Genomic DNA, 25,685 nt, shown 5'->3' with positions numbered 1-25,685 from the left:
ACTAATGCTCTGGGGAGTTATCTTAAGGAAACTGCTTCAACAAAGAATACCATCTCCGATTGGTACACTGCATTCTTGTTTAAAGTTTTACAGCTCCAATCCTTCACTAACCTCCAAATACACAAAACATTTCCCCAGAACTAACATTCTTACTGGGATGAAGAGATTAGCAGAAAGTGCTAATTACAACAATGGATGCACACTGTGGCCTATGGCTCAGGAAATCAAAACCGGTGTACACAGTGGCTGTAGGTGCATGTCTGTTAGTTTTGAGGACATCTATCTAGAGAATGGTTCCTCAATAGGCAGCCCGTGAGAAAAAAAAAAAAAAAAGATATATATAATTTATTTTTATTTGTGTGGAAAGTTAATTCAGAGAGTGAGTAAGATACATGAACTTACATTGTGTCTACACCGACACGAGTGGCGCGGTGCGACGAAACGCAATATAATTCAATAGAACTCGTTATAATCAGTGATGCTGTCTTGGATGCTTCAACAAGCAAAGTTCTTCTGTATCTAAATGCAAAAATGTTCATAACTGTTTGAATAAAACAGACTACTGGGGAAAAAATCTAAAGGGGAAAAACATCTATATATTCACCTTGTGACCATCTTGTGGTTATTTTAACAAAAGCAACAATATAATAATTGTGATAATAATAACTAACTAATTGAGGAACCCTGATCTAGAGCATGCTCAGTTACACTACAGACAGTAAAAAGTTTTATTTAAAAGATTTTTTTTTTCTCAACGAAGTTGCATTTATAAAAACAGTAATACAGGTCCTTCTCAAAAAATTAGCATATTGTGAAAAAGTTCATTATTTTCCATAATGTAATGATAAAAATTAAACTTTCATATATTCTAGATTCATTGCACACCAACTGAAATATTTCAGGTCTTTTATTGTTTTAATACTGATGATTTTGGCATACAGCTCATGAAAACCCAAAATTCCTATCTCAAAAAAATTAGCATATTTCATACGACCAATAAAAGAAAAGTGTTTTTAATACAAAAAAAGGTCAACCTTCAAATAATTATGTTCAGTTATGCACTCAATACTTGGTCGGGAATCCTTTTGCAGAAATTACTTCTTCAATGCGGCGTGGCATGGAGGCAATCAGCCTGTGGCACTGCTGAGGTGTTATGGAGGCCCAGGATGCTTCGATAGCGTCCTTGAGCCTTAAGCTCATCCAGAGTGTTGGGTCTTGCGTCTCTCAACTTTCTCTTCACAATATCCCACAGATTCTCTATGGGGTTCAGGTCAGGAGAGTTGGCAGGCCAATTGAGCACAGTAATACCATGGTCAGTAAACCATTTACCAGTGGTTTTGGCACTGTGAGCAGGTGCCAGGTCGTGCTGAAAAACTAAATCTTCATCTCCATAAAGCTTTTCAGCAGATGGAAGCATGAAGTGCTCCAAAATCTCCTGATAGGAGATAAAACCCTATCAAAACACTGCCCTTGATAAAACACAGTGGACCAACACCAGCAGCTGACATGGCACCCCAGACCATCACTGACTGTGGGTACTTGACACTGGACTTCAGGCATTTTGGCATTTCCTTCTCCCCAGTCTTCCTCCAGACTCTGGCACATTGATTTCCAAATGACATGCAAAATTTGGTTTTCATCCGAAAAAAGTACTTTGGACCACTGAGCAACAGTCCAGTGCTGCTTCTCTGTAGCCCAGGTCAGGCGCTTCTGCCGCTGTTTCTGGTTCAAAAGCACACGCCTGTGCACGGTGGCTCTGGATGTTTTCTACTCCAGACTCAGTCCACTGCTTCCGCAGGTCCCCCAAGGTCTGGAATCGGTCCTTCTCCACAATCTTCCTCAGGGTCCGGTCACCTCTTCTCGTTGTGCAGCGTTTTTTGCCACACTTTTTCCTTCCCACAGACTTCCCACTGAGGGTGCCTTGATACAGCACTCTGGGAACAGCCTATTCATTCAGAAATTTCTTTCTCTGTCTTACCCTCTCGCTTGAGGGTGTCAATGATGGCCTTCTGGACAGCAGTCAGGTCGGGCAGTCTTATCCATGATTGCGGTTTTGAGTAATGAACCAGGCTGGGAGTTTTTAAAAGCCTCAGGAATCTTTTGCAGGTGTTTAGAGTTAATTGGTTGATTCAGATGATTAGGTTAATAGCTCGTTTAGAGAACCTTTTCATGATATGCTAATTTTTTGAGATAGGAATTTTGGGTTTTCATGAGCTGTATGCCAAAAGCATCAGTATTAAAACATATAAAAGACCTGAAATATTTCAGTTGGTGTGCAATGAATCTAAAAATATATGAAACTTTAATTTTTATCATTACATTATGGAAAATAATGAACTTTTTCACAATATGCTAATTTTTTGAGAAGGACCTGTATAGTAAAAAACAATAACACCATAATAAGTCAACCATAATTTTCCCCAATTTGAATACATTTTAAAATGTAATTAATTCCGGTGATGGCAAAGCTGAATTTTACAGCTATAACTCTAGTCTTCAGTCTCACATGATTACACAAATTATATATTATAGAACTAACTGGCTCTGAAATTCAAGTAGCAAATCATGTTATATCAGTATGTATTTGGTTATTCTCAAGCTTGTATTTTATTTCTTTCTTAACCATAAATTGATTGCAAAGGAGGCATCTTAATTTGATTTTGCATGGCTGAGGCAAAATAATGGATATTTTAAAAAGGGATCAGCCTTTTGATATGTATCAATCCAACTTCTTGTTCAAATAGGAAATGTGTCAACACAGGAAAGAAAACTATATACTAACAATTTATGAACTTTCCTTAAAAATATTAATAATAATAATAACAACAATAAAAAGATTTGCTTTCCTCAACTATGAATTTTCTCTGAGGAAATTCCACTTTTGCCCCAACTGCCAGGCCTTCTTTTTATTGACAAAAGATGAAGTGTCCTATCAGCTAACCTGCAGATAACACAATAAAATATGCACCACACAAATATTACGGCTGATAGCCATGAGTCAAGAGCACAGAGAGATGATCATAAGCTCTTGACTAGTTTAAAAACCCAACCACTCAACACAATTCAGGTCACAATTCATCCAAAGCACTTGTGGTCTGTCAAATAAAATTGTATACCATTAATATAAATGCTTACTAAGGAAGTCCTCTCTTAAACAAACAAACACTGCTGCACACACCTACCACTTGCACGTCAGATACCTCACAAAAGTGTATTACAAGTAGGACTGAATGATTAATTGCATTTGCGATAATATCGCAATATGAAAAAACACGATTTTTCAATTGCAGTGGCTGCTATTACACTCGGTCATGTGACACGCGAGAGTAAAGAGGTGTGTTCGACTGGACTTGAAGATCGATTGTTGTATGACAAAGTATGGCGAGATAAAGCATAAGGAAATGGCAGCTCTCTTATAGCTCTCACAGTACTTCGATGACACGAACCGATCGGTCTAATCAGCGCTGCTTCAAGTCGAACACATCTAAGCAGTATTCAGAGGAAGCATCAAGTTGGGACAAGGTGTCATAAAACATGTATTTTACCCCCTGGAATACTGGTGGACCCCCCTCGAAACACGACTGGGCTAGTTTTGAGTAGCAATTGGGCAGGTTTCATTGTGAAAACCTGGCAACTGTGGTACGCTACATGCAGAAATGTCTGAAAGCGTATATAATAAGAACGTAGGCCTACTTCAAAACGGCAAACTGAAATTACTCAAACAGTAACAGTGTTACCGTGCATTTCATTACTAAAGACTTCGACCTTAAAATAATATATATAGTAAGGTACGGACCATCAGCAGAAAAAGAAAATAAATAAAACAGTAAAAAGCCAAAGGACGTAACTTAGAATTGGAGATGGATCGGTTTGTGAAAGGGAAGAGAAAAGCCATAGATGATGTCGCACAGACCCAGGCAGATGTTGGTCATTCAAAAGCTAAATGCTGAAAATATGATGAGGCATATCTTGTTCTCGGCTTCACTCACTGTGTCTATACCTGTGTTGTGCCCAATTTTGACCCCTTGCCAAATTATTACCCCCCTCGTTCAAATCGCTACCTGATTGCCTAATCCTAACCCCCGCCCTAATCCTAATAAATCAGACAATAAAGCACAATAAAGCGTACAATAAAGCACAATAAAGCAGACTTGAACTTGAACTTTTGGGCACAACACCGGACGCTACAGTTGTCGCTTTGTCGCGCCGCAACAGCTCTACACTAGACGCGACAAAGCACCCGTTGCAAATCATTTTAACTTTGTGTCAGTACGTCATAAATAGAACAAGGCATCAGTTTAATGTCAGGTTTTTGGTGTCACGCCGCTCCGCGCCACATCCAGTGTATACAGCGTCACTGATTAATGGATTCTACTGTATTTTGCCGCTCGCGGCCGGTGTAGACATGGTGTTTAATGTCATTGGCGAGGAGGAAAGGTCCTATGCCTTAGCGGACAGCATGAAACCCACAAAAATAAATAAATAAATAAATTTTTTAAATAAATAAGTTTTTTAAATAATAATAAAAAAAAAAAAACATTAATTTTTCATAATGTTTAGTGAAATTATTTGGCACGACCAAAAAAGTTTGAGAACCACTGGTCTAAAGTTAACAGACAGTGTTTAAAAAGTGCAGTCCACATGTTTACATGTTTATTACAGTGACTTTGAATTACCTACAGTAGTGTGGTGAAGCAAAATACTTGTTTATATATTTCTGCAATTTACTTTAGTTTGTGTGATTTGTATATTAATATTTACACCAGGCTTATTTGTCAGTGCTTTGTGTTGTCATAATTATTAGCCTACATGCTTACAAGGTTGGAAGTTCAACAAATCAGTCAATATACTACTGTGATTGTAGTTGTTTAATAAAAATGTCATTCATATCAATTCATGCATCACCTTATTTCATTGTAACATAGGCCTGGCCTACAGAAAATAACATTTCTGTTTAATATATCTAATATTTTATATTGGTCATACTATGTGATGATTTTTAGCTTTGTTGAATAATATAGAACATAAAGAGCTTTAAAAAATAATTGCATATTAAATTGCAATCGCAATATTGGTGTAAAACAAGAAAAATGCAATTAGATTATTTTCCAAAATCGTTCAGCCCTAATTACAAGTACCTTTATTTATGACAAACAGTTGTCCGTTAAACAAGCAGAGACACAATGTTTACTCATCGCCTGACATGCAGGCAAAGCAGTGCGTGCAATGCCTGCCACAGTCCAATGTGTTTTACAAGTTAAACATTTTTTTTTTTACCATTCTGCACACAGTACACTCCATATATTCATCAATCTTACATAAACGATCATCCATTCAGTTTACCCCCTGACGCACTACAATGATCTAAATGCAGTCCCATCGGGCAACATCCACCTACACATACTGTACATACAGGCTTCCACATTAAGAAGCCATCTCAATCTGGCCATGACTTAAAACAGGCTACGTTGCTGACACACAACAAAGTGTCAGAAACCACCAGATCAGAGTCTTCCTGTATGCTATGCTTGACTTCAAGCCTCACCTACATACCATAAAAGGAAAGGGAAGGAGAGGCGATAAGATGTTAATCAAACAGAGTGAAGAGTATCTGCACATGAATGATTATTATGAAAGAGGTTTATCCAATGGTATACGATCGGAAATAGCAGCCTAATATGAGGAGATTTATATAGTAAAGACACTTTATTCATCATGGCTCATTATTGATCTGACGTGCAGGGATGAGCTATGGATATAAAAACAACACAGTCCAGTGCTCTATGCTACACCAATTCTCGATAATCTCACATTAATGAGTTTTTGAAGGAAAAGACTTTGGAAACAAGGGAGAAAAAAAAAGTATAAATTGCAGAACCTGACATTATATTGCAAATGCTATTTTGGTTTGCATAATAATAAATGCATACACCACATTTGGACATTTAGTGCACTACACTTTAGATCTGAATACCCACTTAGGATCTAAGCAGAGGCATCAGCTGGATTTTATGTTCCCATGCCTTTGAGCAATGAATTTCCATGAAATACTGTAGTGCTGAGTATGTCTACAAGAAGTGTATCTAATGCCCATGTGCACTTTAGATACAAATAATATCCTCTGACTTTAAATAACAACTTAAAAACAGCCTGATATTTCCAGGTTTTCCATGACCATGGAAACATCTTTGCTTATGAAAACTGTAAAATCATAGCAGGTCTTACCAGTGTTACACAAAGCATGGCAGAAGTTACACTATATTGCATCGTATGACACATAGCTGCTTTACTTTACTTGTTTTTCACCCATAAATGCATTTAAACACTTTCAAGCACTCATTTTTCATCTGTTCCTGTCTATACCCTTTTAAACGACGGATGGCCACTGGTGCCATCGTGCTGAATGCACCCTGCTCAGTCACATGCTGTACTACAGCATGAATGCATTCAGAGTTATGAATATACACAATAAAGCCCAGTACATGCAGCATAAAGACATAAGAGAGGAATGAAGACGCACCTTTGATTGTGAAGCGATAAAAAAAACACGTATGGAGTCCAGGTAGCACGCTATAAGCTCCAGGGAGAAGGCTTTAGATCTCTCTCTACGTTACCTCTCTGGATCTGAGCCTCTCTCGCTCTCTCTCTCAGCTGTCTTACCGACTGTTATTTCCGGGTTAATAAAACGTCATGTGCTTCTCGCATTTATTTTAACCAAACGTAAATCAAGCTCCAAGAATTATCATATAATAAGAAAAGCACGTATACTACTTCAAATATTTAGTCGCGTGTGGAACAGACATGCGATGATTTCTTATAATATAGCTGAAAATAATGAAGTCTTCAGCACGCCCCCTACCGGTTAACTTGTGCTGATGCGCATAAGAGACACACCTGACTGATAAACTCATGCCTGTTATGTAAACCTGAACAAACGCAGCTAATGCGAGTTACTAATGACGACACACTGTCCAATAAAATTAAGTTGTTGGGTTTTTTTTTTTTTAAATCTGTCTTTGCTACATGAAATACCTGAAATGTGTATATAATTATCCTACATTTGTCTACTTCCTGTACATATGCCAAGTACAAAAGGGCCGTTGTTACTTCAGCTGGCTATAGGTTGTAATTAATAAACATGGGTGTTATATTCTATTGTCTTTGGTATTAGCCTTATAGCTGGTGCCCTCATTTTAGATTCGAATTTGAGTGATGTCACTTGCGCCAAAATAAATAAATAAATAAAATAAATAAAAAAGCTGCGGGTTTAAGGAGATAAAATCAAATTGACTTTGATATCTGTGGCATCTGCGTTATGCAGAAATTTGCAGATTTTTGTTAACATACAGGAGTACATATTATATAACAATAGCGAGCCTATTCTAATTAATTGTGGGCGTGGTTATTATTGCAGTAATGCAGTTTAAGCCTTTATTGATCACACCAGGACTCAATCACCAGCAACCATACTTAATTGTTTCCTTTGTTAGTTAGGTTCGCTGTGGTTTGAAAATCACTATAGGAATAAGGTGTGTAAAACAGATTATTAACTAAACTATCTGCAAATATGGCTAAAGACAGGATCCATATCAACTTGGTCATAATTGGCCATGTGGACAGTGGCAAATCCACAACCACTGGTCACCTGGTCTACAAATGTGGAGGAATTGACCATAGAACAATTGAGAAATATGAGAAAGCTGCAACCCAGGTTAGTATCAAGTTGAATTCTCTTTTTATGATTGATTTGATATTAAACTTTTTTTTTTTTTTTTTTTTTTTTTTTCCTTTCTTTTGAAGATGGGAAAGAGTTCCTTCAAGTATGCCTGGGTTCTGGACAAACTGAAAGCAGAAAGGGAACGTGGCATTACAATTGATATTTCCCTGCTGAAATTCAATACTCAGAAATACACTTTTACTATAATTGATGCACCTGGTCATCGTGACTTCATTAAGAACATGATCACCGGGACTTCACAGGTATTAATGCTTCTTGGGGAGTTGAGCTCTTGAGTGTTTATCTGGGTTTCTCTTCTGGTAATTCATATACAATCAAGTTGATCTAAATGGTGATCTTTTTCAATTTCTTAGGCTGATGCTGCTCTACTAATTGTCTCGGCTGCAAAGGGTGAATTTGAGGCAGGGATTTCTCGCAATGGTCAGACAAGAGAGCATGCTTTGCTGGCATACACCCTTGGGGTCAGACAGCTCATGGTCTGCGTCAATAAAATGGACCTCACTGAGCCGCCATTCAGCCAGAAACGTTATGATGAGGTGGTGAAGAACATTTCTGTGTTCATCAAGAAGATTGGCTTTGAGATTGGTGCTGTACCTTTCATACCTGTTTCTGGTTGGAGCGGTGAGAACATGATTGCCCCATCCCAAAAGGTAATGCCATTCTCAACACCCTTGACATGAAGATATAGAGCCATCCTGTTCGTGTAGACCTACCTACCTACCTATAGAGTTCATCTCCAACACTCCTGTCTGTAACTATCAGGTGCTCCTGAAGACACACAATGGCAGTTTCAGTCGTTTGATCAGGATTGGACCCTTTTTATTTTTTTCCTTCTGGAACAGGATTGGGCACCCCGATAGACTTTATCTGCAGACCTCAATTACTTGCTTTCTTTCAGATGCAATGGTTCAAAGGGTGGAAGCTCAAGAGGAAAGAAGGCCATTCAAATGGCATAACTTTGTTGGAGGTGTTTGAATCCCTACTTCCTCCAGTGCGCAATGCAAGCAAACCACTGCGCCTTCCTCTACAAGATGTCTACAAGATTGGTGGTGAGTAAAACTACCAAGTGGGCAAGGTCTTGATTTGACAAAGTATAAAACCCCTTGAGCACTCATAACATCTACTGTGACTGTCTAAACTGGGTCCCCCTCCCCAGGTGTTGGCACAGTCCCTGTGGGTAAGATTGAGACTGGTGTCTTAAAGCCTGGAATGGTTCTGACCTTCTCACCAGCAAAGTTGACTGCTGAGGTCAAGTCAATTGAGATGCATCACCAGGGGCTTCAGACTGCCTTCCCTGGCCACAGTGTGGGCTTCAACATTAAAAATGTGTCTGTAAAGAACCTTCGGAGAGGTGATGTGGCCGGTAACGCACAGCAGGACCCACCATCAGATGTCAGCAGTTTTATTGCTCAGGTACAGCGGCTTTGCTCTCCTTGACTGTTTGAACTCTGGTTGACACACCGTTAAATGATTCTCTTGTGTATTTCAACAGATCATAATGCTGAACCACCCAGGCAAAATCAAGGTTGGCTACTCCCCTGTACTAGATTGCCACACAACTCATGTTTCCTGTCGTTTTGCTGAGCTGAGGGAGAGGCTTGATCGGCGTACGGGGAAGAAACTGGAGGATTGGCCCCAGTACCTGATGTCGGGAGATGGTGCTACAATAAAACTCATCCCAAACAAACCCTTATGTGTGGAGAGCTTCTTTCATTATCCACCTCTGGGTAAGGCACTGGATTGTAGTTAAAGTACTGCTGAAAGAAGCCAGTTTTAATGTGTGTGTGTGTGTGTGTGTTAGGTAGCTTTAGGTATTTTTTTTTTTAAGTACTGCTGAAAGAAGCATTTTTTAATGTGTGTGTCAGGTCGATTTGCTGTAAGGGATTTAAAACAGACAGTTGCTGTTGGAGTCATCAAATCTGTGGAGAAGGTGGACAAAGCTAAAAAGACATCACACAAACCTGCTGTATCAAAATGAGTTGCTCAATACTTTTATCTACCAGCAGTCTGGTATGTGAACCAAAAGGTTCTTTAAGTTGAGCATTTTTGTGCAGTTTTACGGAACTGCACTTTATTTTGCCTTAAAGCCGTTTAAATGCGTTGCTGGTGTATTGGGTTGTTTGAACTGAGTCTGGGGCCCAATCTGAGGCTTGGCATGACTGTAGAGAAGCATTAACAGTTGTATGCTGCTGGACTACAAATAAATTTGAGTTTCCACGTTGCATGTGTGGTTTTGAGTCCACTTGTGGCAGCTGCTGTGGAGTTTATCACTTGAATTAGTTGTAACTTGATTGTGAACTAAATGCTTAAGAAACTGAGTCTTAACATAATCATTTTATTGATAATGGAATGGTAAATAAGGAACATGTTCAGACAGTGGACACTGTCCTCAGAATATGCAGCCAAAAAGAAACCTGTAGCACATCTGACCTAAAACCTCAATGCTGAATACTGGGTAAATGCAACAAATAGGGTTAATGACCAATGAGGATAATTATTCAAACTTCAATCGTGCTTCCTTTTGAACTAGACTTCATACCATGCTCCTTTAAATTTTTGGGGATCCAATCTACCAAAAGGAATCTCTATGCTGACATGATCCAACCTTTGATTGGATGAATGCAAGACTGACCAAATCTCACCCTGGAAACTATAGTCATAATCCTTCACCTGGAATTTGAAAGGCTAATGAAACTTTTGAGATCTAACATGGGGTTACTGGCAGTATGGACAAAGCAAAGGTTCCAGTTGTAATACAGTACATGTCTATCACTTGAAAATATAACCTCTATGAACCAAGTAAACAACTTCCATATTTCAAAAGTATTTCAAGTATCCAAGACCTCAAACTATTCAAGATGATTAAGGTGACCTTTATGTTTGTGGAACACCACTGTATCACAGAGCACTGTCCTTCAATAAGACTAGATAAAACACACTGATATGGGATCATATAGGAACAACCTGTGAAAAGGACACAGGTAATGCATTGCATGGTTTAATAATTTTTACACTGAGTAGCAAGAAAAGGGAACAGCAAACACATTAACATTTCACTCTCTGACATGTTTTAGTGGTGTATTAGGAAATGTGATGGCAAAAACAGTTGAAAACCAATGTTCAAGAAACTTATGAGTCCAGTTATTCACAAGGAAGAGAAGTCTACTCCTGTCTGTCCCTGCTTTAGATGATAGCAATGATGGCCTTCAACTTATTTGAACAAAACTGGCCCCAGCCGTAACTTTCTGGCAGGTAGAGTACAAGTTCACACATTTACTTTTCAAACAAACACAATTTTCCATATTTGCACAAAATCACACACTCATCCTTATGTGAAACACACACACACATTTATGTACAATCTTATATACAGAGATACAGAATCAGTAATAGTGGAGGGAAAGTGCTGGTCTTTTAAGTGGGTGCAGTCTAGCCACTGCGGTAGGCTCTAAAAAATGGTATGGGTAACAGCGGTAAAGTTAGACATTTTATTTAGACTCTGTCTCTGATGATGGTAAGGTGATAATGTGTTTCTCAAGTCAAGTGCATCCCATAGATGGAGGCAGAGGACCAAAAGTTCTGTCAATCAGACAGGATATGAACAAAAGACATGGGAAATACACCTTTCCTCTCTGGCTGCCCTTCGATGTGCCCGATCTGAAGACAAAAAGAAAGGTTGCAATCAGAATGTGGTTCTAAATGCCAGTCTAAATCAAGAAAGGAATAACTGATGATGAACTGCTGTATTTCTGAAAAGGAATGCCAGATTCAATGGCCTGGAAACAATTCTGCTTTTACCATGATTTATCAGTTTTTCATGTGTGTGGGCCTTGTGTCTGGCCTGCAATACTGTAGTTTATCTATATTTTTTTAATAACTGTTCTTTACCATTATATTCCATCAAGGTCACATGAAAAAAAAAAAAAAATATATATATATATATATATATATATATTCTACGGGGCCGTTATATATATATATATATATATATTGGCTGACGAACGTTCTGACTAATTCAATTCAATTCAATTTACTTTCGGAAATTCATCTGTCATGTTGTTTTTGTAAGTCCTGTAATTTCCATTATTACAGTTTTACTATGTAAAGTGATATGGAACTGTAATGCGGTCAAGAGAGCTGCCTGGAACTATGTTCGCTGTGCATTTCTCAGAAAATAATTGCACACCTCAGAACGTTCGTACACATGACATTTCTCACTTGCGAGGTAATAACAGCACTGTTTAGAGACGCTGCTGCAGAACACTGTTGTGGGATGCACAGAGGTAGCCTAATTCACGCAAGCTCTTTATTTCTCTTTTTTTCTCTTTCGCTGTGTGTCTTTGTCTCCATCACGCTCTTTCTAATAACTTTATTAATAACTGCATTAGAATGCTATCAAGCCTCCATTACCAGCTCTAAAATTGACATTTTGGATTTGGAACCAGCAAAAGAGGCGTTGGATGAAATGTGGAAGAAATAATCCTACTCACAATAGTGATTTAAGTACAAAAAGTGGAGGAATCCCTTTAAATATATCATCCGATCGATTACTTGAGGTGTGGTAACCGTAGTATAAGCGGAATAATTGACTCTGGTCCGTTGAATTATTAGAAAAATAACGCACATGGTGGTGGTGAAAATAACGCACACTCCGCTTTGCGTCGTTTTCTAATAATTCAACAGCCCGTCATCAATTATTCCTTACACACACACACACGAATGCTCAATCTTTTCTAGATGATTAGACTTTATTGTTATCTTTTTTAAGTTTATTAGCAAAATGTACACTCATTAAACCTAAAAAGGTCATTAACCATTCTTTCATTTGTGTTTCAACCAGCAAATTTTTGGAACTTATCTAGAACAATAAAATACTGTTTTTACTAAGAACATAATATGCTAGAAAAACCATTTATTGCATGGACAGAGAAAGAACATAATTTGTGAAGAACATAATTTGCTGAAATATGCACAGCAATAACAAATAAATAAAGCACGTATGGGTTATCTGTTGATCAGATGCGTGTGAAAGTTGCGTTCATAAATACACAGCAACAGTACACTCCTGGCACAATTTGTGATATGAACCAGTAATGTGCTCAGAAACCTGGAACTATTTCATAGCTATGGGCTATTTCAAAGAACATTAATGGAACGTTAGAATTTGTAAATCTAGAATTTTTGCTTCTTCAGTCTCATGCTGTGGTGCACATGCTTGAAAATTTGTTGTTGTTACACTTACCCACCACTCCTGATCTTCTTCCCCCATTACTACAATGACCTCACCCTCAACAAAAGTAAGCTCATCATCATTATCTGCCTGACAATCGTAGATAGTCTTCACCCTCCGCATTTTACTCTTTATCTGATAGAAAGCAAAACAAATAATGTAAAATAGTTTGTTGAAAGCGGGTTGTTACATACTTCAATGCATTTTTCCGAATCCTTACCGGATTTATTTTCCTGGGCAACGGTACAGGAGTCTCTTCTGCAGATGTTGGGCTTCCATTGGTGTCTTCACTAGACTGGACAGGTTGAGGAGTCAGTTCAGCTTGTTGGATGATTGCTGGAGTATCTGGTGGCTGGGGCTTGGGAGTCATTTCACCAGGAGGAGGTTTGTGGAGGACCTCAGCGGTTAAAGGTTTGGGTGGGGATATGTCTGTCAGTTGAGGTTTGGGCGGGAGATCTTTCAGCTGAGGTTTAGGGGGTAGATCACCTAGCTGGGGTTTAGGGGGAAGGTCAGATAGCTGAGGCTTTGGAGGCAGTTCTCCTGGTTTAGGGGGTAATTCTGAAGGCTGTGGTTTGGGAGCTATATCTCCAGGTTGAGGCCTATCGGCTAACGGAACTTTCGGTGGGGTGTCTGAACTCTGCAGAACCTTCTGGAACAGGACAGGCTCAGGAGGCTGGTTGGTTTTGTCCATAGATGGATGATGGATGGTATCTATCTTACGCAGGGAAACTATTGAAAAAAAAAGTTAGTAGATTAGTTGTATGTTTTCTGTAAAATTTTTTATATAGCTCTAGATAATTCTGGAAGACAACTATGAAAAATATTTCCCTCACTAACAAGATGTTGGGTTAGGTTTAAAATGCCAGAAGAGCACACTAGAAAACAGGATTTTCAAAAAGTATAAATAGCAAAGGGCAAAGGAAAAAAAAAATAATTGTGCTTTAAGTTATACATCTAACTGTACTGTAATAGTGGGTAGGAAAAAATACACTGTCAGCTTAATATAAACTAAACTATACATATGTGAATGCAAATAACTATACAGGTGCTGGTCATATAATTAGAATATCATCAAAAAGTTGTTTTATTTCACTAATTCCATTCAAAAAGCTAAACTTGTATATTATATTCATTCATTACACACAGACTGATATATTTCAAATGTTTATTTCTTTTAATTCTGATGATTATAACTGAAAACTAAGGAAAATCACAAATTCAGTATCTCAGAAAATTAAAATATTACTTAAGACCAATACAAAGAAAGGATTTTTAGAAATCTTGGCCAACTGAAAAGTATAAACATTAAAAGTATGAGCATGTACAGCACTCAATACTTAGTTGGGGCTCCTTTTGCCTGAATTACTGCAGCAATGCAGCGTGGCATGTAGTCGATCAGTCTGTGGCACTGCTCAGGTGTTATGAGAGCCCAGGTTGCTCTGACAGTGGCTTTCAGCTCTTCTGCATTGTTGGGTCTGGCATATCGCATCTTCCTCTTCACAATACCCCATAGATTTTCTATGGGGTTAAGGTCAGGCGAGTTTGGTGGCCAAATTTAGAACAGGGATACCATTGTCCTTAAACCAGATACTGGAAGCTTTGGCATTGTGTGAAGGTGCCAAGTCCTGTTTGAAAATTAAATCTGCATCTCCATAAAGTTGGTCGGCAGCAGGAAGCATGAAGTGCTCTAAAACTTCCTGGTATACGGCTGCGTCGACCTTGGACCTCAGAAAACACAGTGGACCAACACCAGCAGGTGACATGGCACCCCAAACCATCACTGACTGTGGAAATTATACACTGGACCTCAAGCAACGTGGACGTGGACCTCTCCTCTCTTTCTCCAGACTCTGGGAACCTGATTTCCAAAGGAAAGGCAAAATTTACTTTCATCAGAGAACATAACTTTGGACCACTCAGCAGCAGTCCTGTCCTTTTTGTCTTTAGCCCAGGCTAGACGCTTCTGACGCTGTCTGTTGTTCAAGAGTGGCTTGACACAAGGAATGCGTACATGTCTTGCATGCATCTGTGCGTAGTGGTTCTTGAAGCACTGACTCCAGCTGCAGTCCACTCTTTGTGAATCTCCTCCAAATTTTTGAATGGGTTTTGTTTCACAATCCTATCCAGGGTGCGGTTATCTCTATTGCTTGTAAACTTTTTTCAACCACATCTTTTGCTTCCCTTTGCCTCTCTATTAATGTGCTTGGAGACAGAGCTCTGTGAACAGCCAGCCTCTTTTGCAATGACCTTTTGTGTCTTGTCCTCCTTGTGCAAGGTGTCAATGGTCGTCTTTTGGACAACTGTCAAGTCAGCAGTCTTCCCTAAGATTGTGTAGCCTACAGAACTAGACTGAGAGACCATTTAAAGGCCTTTGCAGGTGTTTTGAGTTAATTAGCTGATTAGAGTGTGGCACCAGGTGTCTTCAATGTTGAACCTTTTCACAATATTCTAATTTGGTATTTTCCTTAGTTGTTACTTATAAATCACCAAAATTAAAAGAAATAAACATTTGAAATATATCAGTCTGTGTGTAATGAATGAATATAATATACAAGTTTCACTTTTTGAAAGGAATTAGTGAAATAAATCAACTTTTTGATTATATTCTAATTATATGACCAGCACCTGTACATTTGTGATTATTCATGAATAACTAAATTAATTACTTAATGGAATTCATTTTATTTCATCAAACAGATGTACCACAGCGATATTCAAAAAAAGAAAGCATGTCACCTACCCTTTTGAGGTAGTTTGGGAAGGACCCGTGGACCAAGTGTGGACTTTGTGGTGTTGAGACTAAAAATATGGAACATATGTAAGCCTCAAAGCAATGTCCGATAATATCATATTTACACACTCTGTAAAACCAGCCATACTGTATAAAATGGAACTGATTTGCATGCCCAAACAAAATGAAAAAATTACATGAAAGTGAAACACAAAAGGCTATGTTTAAATTTGCAGTCTAAAGTTTGCTGACTTCTCTAATGCAAATATAGTTCTAAAAATAGTTCAGAATTGCTATATAAAAACTGCAAAAGATTTTTACTTGCTTGTGTGAATTTAATTCTGAATCAGTTATGCTCGGGCTGTTTCATTTGCCACATTGAAGCTTAAAGGATGTCGGTTCACCTTTGCTGTTGTGGGATACCCTCAAATCTGTTTTGAGGGTACATCTTGTTGACAGGAGGTGGCGTTGAATCACTTCCTGGAATGATGAGCATGTTGTACAGTGAACATTATACTATGAGGTACTGTAAGATGTCATAACAAATTAACATATTACTTAAATCTCTGATTTTAGTGGGAGAAGTCTATAAGAGCCTCTAAAGTGACATTTTCAGAACAGACCTTTGTGTGACTTTCACACTGGGGGAAAAAAAGATTATTATTATATATTTTTTAATGTTTTTAAAATTATTTTATGCTTTTCAGCATCATGATATTACAATATTGCGATTATCACGACAGCCTTATGCTTAATGTTCTTATGTAAACTTATGTTTTCAGAAACAAGGGAAAAAAATATATAATACTAAACGCAAAATTCTGAACTGCATTTAAGTACAGTATACGCAAATGTTTTTCACATTTAAGTCTGTTGTGTACATTGTGAAAATCTCCAGGAATTCTTTCTGCAAATGTCACTTTATGGCTTTGTTTAGACTCAGTATAGTAAAGCAAACTTTATTAATAATGCAGCAGAAAGGTAACACATTAGCGCCAGGCCAAGCACAATAATGGTCTTATGCATCTCAGATTATGCAATTATTTCAATCAACAACTTAATTTAGATGGCTTATATCAAAACAGATCATGGGAAGATGCAATGCATTCAGTTTTTCACCTATTAATTAAACTCAGACCATTATTTTGCCATGCCTTTCTCTTTGCCTTACCCAAAATGGTAAGAAACATGCAAATCACTGGGTCAGGGTATAACGCAGAGGTCGAAAGGTTAGTGATGGGTCATTAGGCCGAGGCTTTCATTGGCAATATTGTCCTCTCAATATTGGTTTTCATATTTAAAATGTTATGTTGTTTAACATGCAACAACACCACAGAATGAATGGGATGCAAATGATCTGGTAATATATTTTAGAGACTAAACCAAAAGTAAATGCAGGAAGCCTGGGGATGGTAAAAACAGCTACTAAGGATTGATCTAAAATTAACCGAAAGACAGTAATTTCTTAATAGAATGTTATTTAAAAACAACTAAATTGGTGTTTCAACTGAAAACGTCTCATACAAATGGAAAATTCAAATCCATTCTATGTGGATCGGAGTAAATGAAAACCTGGACAAAAATAAACACCAGAAACATTAGTTTTGTAATTGAACCTAGAGTTGTTGACTAAGTATAGCCCACCTTTATCGAGGGGGGTGTGTGAGAAAGAGGTGGGGGGGTCAGATAGAGTGCGTTTGTGTCCAGGGGGAGGGGGCGGTGGCCTCTTCTTTGACAGGGTGGAGCTGCCACTAGCGGGGGTCTGTGCAGCAGGGGTGGAGGGGGGCAGGTTTGACAATGGAGGGGCTGGAGGTAAAACAAACATAAAACAAGTACATGCAGATGTCACGGGGAAGAATGGATACTGTCATTTAACATGGGCTCGGTGGAAGATACAGGAGGAGGATGGCAGGATAGAAAGATAAGTAAATAAAGGGAAGGAATGACAGTGTGGGTAACCACTTGGATAAGATGACAATTGCTACTGAAACTGAAGCAGGCCAGGTAAGTGGGGTACTTAAAGTGGAAGTGTAGAAACTAGATGAGTGACTTAAATTGATGAAGGACATCGAGACACTACAAAAAAAGTTGAGTAAGGTTTATTCTCATGGGTGATCTATTCTATGTTACATATTTTGAAAAGACCGTCAAAAGCCAGTGAAAAACTCAGTCAGAGAGGACCAGGAAAGGGATGAGATGTAAGCAAACGTAGCAAGTTAACAACCAAAGTGAATTCTGCACTTTAGTAAGGAAAGTCAAATCATCTTTTTACTAAAACAGATGAACAGTAGCAGAATCATCAAGTGAAAAGTAAACAGGATGTACAGAATCTGATTTGTCTGCTAAACTTGCATATAAGAAGAGTTAGTGACCACGGTGATGGTTGTTTGAGTGATTGTATAGTCCAAAACCAGAAATATGCAGAATCTTTACATATAAAGGCATCAAGGCACATCCGAATCCAATTTATGCACAACCATCTATTTACTAAGAAGCTTTTATCCTGTCAGCATTTGTATTCACCGCCTGTGATAGTAATTTGTTAATGTTACATTTCTTTCTTTCTTTCTTTCTTTTTTTTGGACTAATAAATGTATTTCTAAAGCTCATTTCAATGTGTTCTTCATCATTTTCAAATCATCTGAAATCAGACTATTTAGAATGTACACTACCTTTCAAAAGTTTGGGATCGGTGAGATTTTTTAAAATAGTCTCTTGTGCTCACCAAGGGCACATTTATTTGATCAATAATGAAGTAAATATAATATTATGAAATATTATTACAATTTAAAATAACTGTTTTTTTTTTTTATTATTTTATATATGTTTTTTTTTGCTTTGTTGTCTAGTGTTAATTTTGAGATGCCTTTACTCCAGTCTTCAGTGTCACACGATGCCTCAGAAATCACTCTAATATGCTGATTTGGTACTCAATACATTTATTATTATTATTATTATTATTGTTTTGAAAACTTTTAAAAGAACAGCATTTATTTGAAACAGACATATTTTGTAACTTTACAATGTCATGTCTAAATCGTCACTTTTGATTAACTTAATAGGTCCTTTATATTTAAAAGTATTTATTTCCTTTAAGAAAAAAATGTCTTACTGTTATTGAAATCATTTGTTTTGTATTGTAGTTTAATTTAATATAATTTAGTTTAGTTCGATGCGGTGGAGTTGAGTTTAGTTTAAGGCAGTGCGGTAAGATAATAGGGTAATTTCATTAAATAGATTAAATAAGCAGGAGAGGTTTATGCAAATAAAATAAAAAAATAGTCACTGATGTATGGTCGAGTGCTAGCCAGAGTAGCATAGTGGGAATGAGAGCCAAGGAAAGCCAGAGGAGGAGCTGCAAGAGATGAGAAAAATAGAAAAATACAGAGAGAGAAACAAAGAAAATTTGGAAAAAGGCTGCATGACATTTTACATATTTTTGCCTATTAATACAATGACATCAGAAAGTTAAACCATAAACGAAAGTATCAAAAGGAAAAGTAAACACAGCTGGAGTGTGTGCAAAGCAACAGAGAGCGGATAAAAAAACACAGATATTTGTTACAGGTTTGCTGTTTTTTTTTTTTACTGTACAGGTTCTAGGATTACAAACTGGACTAAAATACAGAAGCTAAGAGCTAAATTAATACGTTCATAAACAGCTTCTATGAATATAAATAGAATTTATAACATAAATTAATATATTTAATTATTAATACGCAAGACTGGTTAGAACAAGTTTTATGCTCAAATTTTGGCATTTGATCGCCTTTGAGTTTCTAGTTTACCTTTGCCTGCATTCCTAGGGGGCAGAGGTGGAGCATCTGAGACCAGAGAGGACGTGCAGTCAGTAGAAACGCTGTACATCTGATTGGAGAGTGCAGTGTATGAAAGGCGCTGCTTATCACGCTGGCCAGTGAAACCAGGCAGAGGGAGCTTGTCATGAGGAGACAGACTGTATGAGTGACAGAAACTCTGGGGCCGGGGAGAACGAACCTTTTTAATGGGACTGGGCTGGGAATGAAAAACAATATGAAATTTTTCAGTCAGTGAGTCACATAAGTTTGGATATTTTAAAAGAGGCTAAAGTGTTACTTTGTCATCCAGATCATCGTCACTCTCATCAAGCTCCTCTAGCCTGAGATTCCATTCATATTCCACATGGACTTTAAGATTAAATTTTCCTGCAGTGGCTTGTACCAGCTGAAGCACACACATACACAAATATGAGACAGATCTTCAAAAACAACCACATCTTAACACCCTGGGGACTTTACCACATCTTTGCTGCCCCCTATTGTTCTTTGATCATGAAGGACATATTTTCAGACATGTATTAAGAGTTTTGAAAGGAAGGATTATATCATCTGATCCAGAAGTTACTCACCGCTTCCTCACACTGAATGATCTTCAACCGCCTGGCCACATCCAGAGCTGTTTCTCCATTCTGATTGGCTGAAATATAAGGCCCCACATTAACCAGAAATTATACATAATGTCTATCATGAAACAATGTGTTGGCTCAGCGTTGGTAAATATATGACCATAAGATGACAATTATTTTGTAAGATGACAATTATTTTATTTTTGTGTTACTGTCAATAACACATAAATGACCAACATTATAATTCTATACTATTTTGTCTAAATAAACAACAACAACAAAAAAAAAAAAAAAAAAAAAAAATCATTAATTTTAAACTTTTTCTATTCTATCGACTTAATTTATTTATTAGACTAACTGGGACTTGTCACAGCACTTACATAATATTGTTCTTTTGTTGGTTTGGTTTCTGAATTTTGAATGGATTTAAGCATCATAACATTATAAATTGCAGTATCAAAAAATTATATTCATTTTGGGGGGAAAAATCAAACCATTCATTAATTAATACATGTTATATAATAATAATAATAATAAATAAAATAATATTTTTTTGATGGCCAATTATCAATATGGTACTGATGTATTGTGTATTGTGCCTACAAGTTTGTATATAATTAAGCATATTAAAAGGCATAATAAGTGAAAAGTAAAGAAGTAAATCTGGTAAAAATCCACATGCATGTGTAACTCACTGATATCAGTAGCTGGTTTGCCTCTCAGCAGTAGTTTGAGGCATTCTTGTTTCTCATACTGGCAACAGTAGTGCAGGGCCGTGTTTCCCCTCTCCGTCTGTTTATCCAGATTCCCACTGGAGACAGAGATATGAAGAATACATTTTTCCTTGATCTTCTGACATGTAAGAGTTTACTGTACTATTAAAAACACACTATAAGTATTAGAACTCAAAACTCCCTACATAAAGCAAAATAAACATGTATCAAAACCAACCTGCATCAATTTTGGCACAAAACTATGGTCTTGTTAACATGTTAACAAAATCATCTGAGCATATCTCCAAAATGTGCAATCAGGGCTTTGAACTGGTTCAAGGAACGAAAACGAAAAATGGAAACGAACGAAATTTTGACAGGAACAGAACCAGAAATGAAATCAAATTTTAAAGTTCTGAACAGAATTGAAAATTTGAAATGGCCATGAACCAGTTGATGTTATTTTATCGTTCCATTTAATATTTGAAATTTGCTGTCAACCAATCACGAATTCCAGAAGTACGGCCTAGGATAATGTGAGCTGACGCATCCAGCGAGAGAAATGCCAACTCAGCTGTACTCATCATAAGTCACAATGGCAATGCACCGGAGTTAAAGAGTTTATCCGAGGATAGTGTAAGAAGGATTCAATGGATCACGTGCACCTGCAGCGCTTCTATGAACCGAGAAAACAGAATAAAACCACAAGCTTACATAAAAAGAAATATAGGAATATACACAAAATATATTTCACTTAAATAATTGACAGATCTACAAACCCGATTCCAAAAAAGTTGGGACACTGTACAAAATGTGAATAAATACACAATGCAATGATGTGGAAGTTTTAAATTTCAATATTTTATTCAGAATACAACATAGATGACATATCAAATGTTTAAACTGAGAAAATGTATAATTTTAAGGGAAAAATAAGTTGATTTTTAAATTTCATGGCATCAACACATCTCAAAAAAGTTGGGACCAGGCCGTGTTTACCACTGTGTGGCATCCCCTCTTCTTTTTATAACAGTCTGCAAACGTCTGGGGACTGAGGAGACAAGTTGCTAAAATTTAGGAATGGGAATGATGTCCCATTCTTGTCTAATACAGGCTTCTAGTTGCTCAACTGTCTTAGGTCTTCTTTGTCACATCTTCCTCTTTATGATGCGCCAAATGTTTTTTTATGGGTATGGGGATCTGGACTGCAGGCTGGCCATTTCAGTACCCAGATCCTTCTTCTATGCAGCCATGATGTTGTAATTGATGCAGTGTGTGGTCTGGCATTGTCATGTTGGAAATTGCAAGGTCTTCCCTGAAAGAGACGACGTCTGGATGGGAGCATATGTTGTTCTAGAACTTGGATATACCTTTCAGCATTGATGGTGCCTTTCCAGATGTGTAAGCCTGCCCATGCCACACGCACTCATGCAACCCCATATCATCAGAGATGCAGGCTTCTGAACTGAGCGCTGATAACAACTTGGGTTGTCCTTGTCCTCTTTAGTCCGGATGACATGGCGTCACAGTTTTCCAAAAAGAACTTCACATTTTGATTCGTCTGACCACAGAACAGTTTTCCACTTAGCCACAGTCCATTTTAAATGAACCTTGGCCTAGAGAAAACACCTGTGCTTCTGGATCATGTTTAGATATGGCTTCTTTTTTGACCTATAGAGTTTTAGCCGGCAACGGCGAATGGCACGGTGGATTGTGTTCACCGACAATGTTTTCTGGAAGTATTCCTGAGCCCATGTTGTGATTTCCATTACAGTAGCATTCCTCGAAGATCCAGTATGGTTTTCCGGCCTTGATCCTTAAGCACAGAGATTGTTCCAGATTCTCTGAAACTTTGGATGATATTATGCACTGTAGATGATGATAACTTCAAACTCTTTGCATTTTTCTCTGAGAAACTCTTTTCTGATATTGCTCCACTATTTTTCGCCGCAGCATTAGGGGAATTGGTGATCCTCTGCCCATCTTGACTTCTGAGAGACACTGCCACTCTGAGAGGCTCTTTTTATACCCAATCATGTTGCCAATTGCTGTTCCTTATATGTACATTTAACTTTTCCGGCCTATTATTGCTACATGTTCCAACTTTTTTGGAATGTGTAACTCATGAAATCCAAAATGAGCCAATATTTGGCATGACATTTCAACATGTCTCACTTTCAACATTTGATATGTTATCTATATTCTATTGTGAATAAAATATAAGTTTATGAGATTTGTAAATTATTCCATTCCTTTTTTACTCACAATTTGTACAGTGTCCCAACCTTTTTGGAATCGGGTTTGACGTGACGTGACATTCAGCCAAGTATGGTGACCCATACTCAGAATTCGTGCTCTGCATTTAACCCATCCGAAGTGCACACACACAAAGCAGTGAACACACACACACACCGTGAACACACACCCGGAGCAGTGGGCAGCCATTTTTATGCTGCGGCGCCCGGGGAGCAGTTGGGGGTTCGATGCCTTGCTCAAGGGCACCTCAGTCGTGGTATTGAAGGTGGAGAGAGAACTGTACATGTAATCCCCCCACCCACAATTCCTGCCGGCCCGAGACTCGAACTCACAACCCTTCGATTGGGAGTCCGACTCTCTAACCATTAGGCCACGACTTCCCACAGAAGTCTCGTTTGTAGAAAACGAAAGAAAAAAGTGTGCTTAGTTACAGTTCATTGTGACGCGTTCCAAAGTTCTCGGAAAGGAAAACGAGACAGCAGAAAGGTTTCCTTATTTTGCAAAAGCTTGACAGTGTTATTTACTTTGCAAAAGCTCTGACACTTTTGAACGATGTCTTGCTTCTATCTGTATAACCAACCAGCGTTGGTATGACCGTATCGCGCCGGCGCCTCACACACACACAGACAACATATTTTTGCCACATTGCAGCCTGTTCATTATCAAAATAAAATACAGTTAAAGAAACAAATAAAAAGTTGCACTGCTCTGTTGCTCAATCAACCACCACCTCACTGTGCTGATATAGCCAATGTGAAGGATAATGTCAATGCGAATGAATGAAGTACAAAGCCTAGCATATAATAAATAAAATTTTAGCATCCAGATATGGTCGCGAATATGTAAACATTGTGCTGAATGAGTGAGGTAGGCATCAGTTTTACCTTAAATTAATTAGTTTTTGGATTGTCGTTTTTAGAGCCTAAACGCATAGCCTTGACTTTAGAGGATTTGTTGTGGAGAGAAAATTACCTGTGTTTATAATGTTTCTAAACATGTTTCTTTAGCCTACATTAGTTCTGAATTTAATAATAAAATGCGACGTGAGCCTATACGTGACATTTTTTTTTCACTCTCAAAATGCAATCTTATACAAGTAGGTTTTTTTTTTTTTTTAAACAATGCAGCAAACCTTTTTAGACATCTTAAAAATACTTTAATGGCTTTAAAGTGTTGATAGAATTTTTTTCTTTTGTTTAGTAGCCTACATTTGGCCAAAGATGATGCTGTATTGGCTGTGACTAAGCGCAGCGGGTTAAAGGGGTCATATGATGCGATTTAAATTTTTCCTTTCTCTTTGGAGTGTTACAAGCTCTTGGTGCATAAAGAAGATCTGTAAAGTTGCAAAGACTAAAGTCTCAAATCCAAAGAGATCTTCTTTATAAAAGTTAAGAGTCAACCACAGCCTCCTAAAATGCCTTGTTAAACACACTCCCACATCTACGTCACAATTTGGGAAGATTTAAATAACACCGCCCAAATGTTCACGCAAAGAAAGAAGGTGTAACTTTTATTCTCTCTGTTGCTGACACTGCCATGTTGTGGAGTCGCTGTGAAAGTGAAACTACTTTGTTTGGTCTTCCAAAAGAGGACACAACTAGAAATCAGTGGTTAAGTTGTATTTACAACAGTGTTCCAGAACAGTTCAGTCCAAATATTCAGATGTGTGCTGCGCATTTTATGGAGGATGAGGACTGTTTCCTGAACCAGTAACCTACAATGTGTCTGTGGCACAAAAGCTGTATCTATAACGCAGAAAGAACTGCTTTGAAAGAACTGCTCTGAAAGAACTAGAAGAAATAATTGCATATTTTACAAGTGAGAGAGATAATGCAATATGGATGCAGACAAATTCATGAAGACAATCATTCAAAAATGCTGTGCTGTCATCCTTTATAACAAAGAGTAACAAAGACAAAATTATTTAATAGAAAAAAAAAATTAGTTAAATGTAAAGTTTATAATATGCATAGTTAAGGGGCTATGTGCGCTAGGCCAACAGACTGATTTACTACACGTGAATTCATTCATTTATCCTGAAAGAAATGGAAAAGACATGAGTGCCTGGTGAAGAGGGAGAAAAATTTAGTAGCCTATACTGTATAGTTATATATACAATACTCATTTTGAGAAAGAAACACTTCTTCAAATTATATTTTAAATGATCATTAGGCCTATTGCCGCTTGCCCACTTCAGACATTAGGCCTAATGTGCATTTTTCTTCTTTAAATTATAGCTAAATGGTTTGCAATGATTAATTTAAAATCTAGATTAAATCAAGGTTTATCTAATAATTCTGTTGCACCAAACTTTACACCTTTAAAAATAAGCAGGTTTACATTTTACATTTTTGAAGTGAGGCCTATATTTAAGATTAACTTGAATCCTGTTGCACAATAACTTTAAACTCAGATTTAAATCTCCATTATGGACTAACTTTAAACTTACTGGAGGTTTGAATAAAATAAAATGCACATGTAATTAAAATATGTAACTGATTAAACAAAAACAGTGGAGATCTGACAAAAACAGGTCTCAGAGAGGTGTTTATTACAAATAAAAATTAAAGCACATCGAGTTGGCAGAGTGCGAGTGTCGTGGCTGGATGCAGATCTATCACTCATGGTGCACC

General features: G+C 37.6%; 3 protein-coding genes across 4 annotated transcripts in view; 1 reads left to right on the top strand and 2 right to left on the bottom strand.

Annotated features, from left to right (window-relative positions):
- LOC109048956 (CYFIP-related Rac1 interactor B) overlaps positions 1–6,942 on the bottom strand; it is a 62,222-nt gene extending 55,280 nt beyond the window's left edge. Inside the window, exon 1 of one of the 2 annotated variants that reach the window (XM_042714162.1) lies at positions 6,521–6,942. The gene's annotated coding sequence lies outside the window, so the exon portion shown is untranslated. The remainder of the gene's footprint in view (positions 1–6,520) is intronic. The other variant, XM_042714161.1, reaches the window with a different exon arrangement.
- A 533-nt stretch (positions 6,943–7,475) lies between these two features.
- Positions 7,476–9,962, top strand: LOC109046091 (elongation factor 1-alpha-like). Its single transcript, XM_042714160.1, has 7 exons — positions 7,476–7,711; positions 7,801–7,980; positions 8,092–8,388; positions 8,637–8,787; positions 8,895–9,151; positions 9,231–9,465; positions 9,604–9,962. The coding sequence occupies exons 1-7, from the start codon at positions 7,568–7,570 to the stop codon at positions 9,714–9,716; spliced, it is 1,377 nt and encodes a 458-aa protein (XP_042570094.1). The 5' UTR covers positions 7,476–7,567; the 3' UTR covers positions 9,717–9,962.
- A 95-nt stretch (positions 9,963–10,057) lies between these two features.
- LOC109067964 (arf-GAP with SH3 domain, ANK repeat and PH domain-containing protein 1-like) overlaps positions 10,058–25,685 on the bottom strand; it is a 93,055-nt gene continuing 77,427 nt past the window's right edge. Inside the window, exons 21-29 of the mRNA XM_042714163.1 lie at positions 20,779–20,894; positions 20,087–20,154; positions 19,795–19,902; positions 19,488–19,713; positions 16,104–16,179; positions 15,709–15,767; positions 13,189–13,697; positions 12,981–13,103; positions 10,058–11,395 (exon numbers count right to left, since the gene is read on the bottom strand). Coding sequence (XP_042570097.1) covers positions 11,321–11,395; positions 12,981–13,103; positions 13,189–13,697; positions 15,709–15,767; positions 16,104–16,179; positions 19,488–19,713; positions 19,795–19,902; positions 20,087–20,154; positions 20,779–20,894 — 1,360 coding nt within the window. The 3' untranslated portion in view covers positions 10,058–11,320. The remainder of the gene's footprint in view (positions 11,396–12,980; positions 13,104–13,188; positions 13,698–15,708; positions 15,768–16,103; positions 16,180–19,487; positions 19,714–19,794; positions 19,903–20,086; positions 20,155–20,778; positions 20,895–25,685) is intronic.

Source organism: Cyprinus carpio, chromosome A24 (genome assembly GCF_018340385.1).
Source record: "Cyprinus carpio isolate SPL01 chromosome A24, ASM1834038v1, whole genome shotgun sequence".
In the NCBI taxonomy this organism is placed as follows: Eukaryota; Metazoa; Chordata; class Actinopteri; order Cypriniformes; family Cyprinidae; genus Cyprinus; species Cyprinus carpio.
Note: the sequence above shows the minus strand (reverse complement) of the source record. Positions and strands in the feature narration are given on the sequence as shown.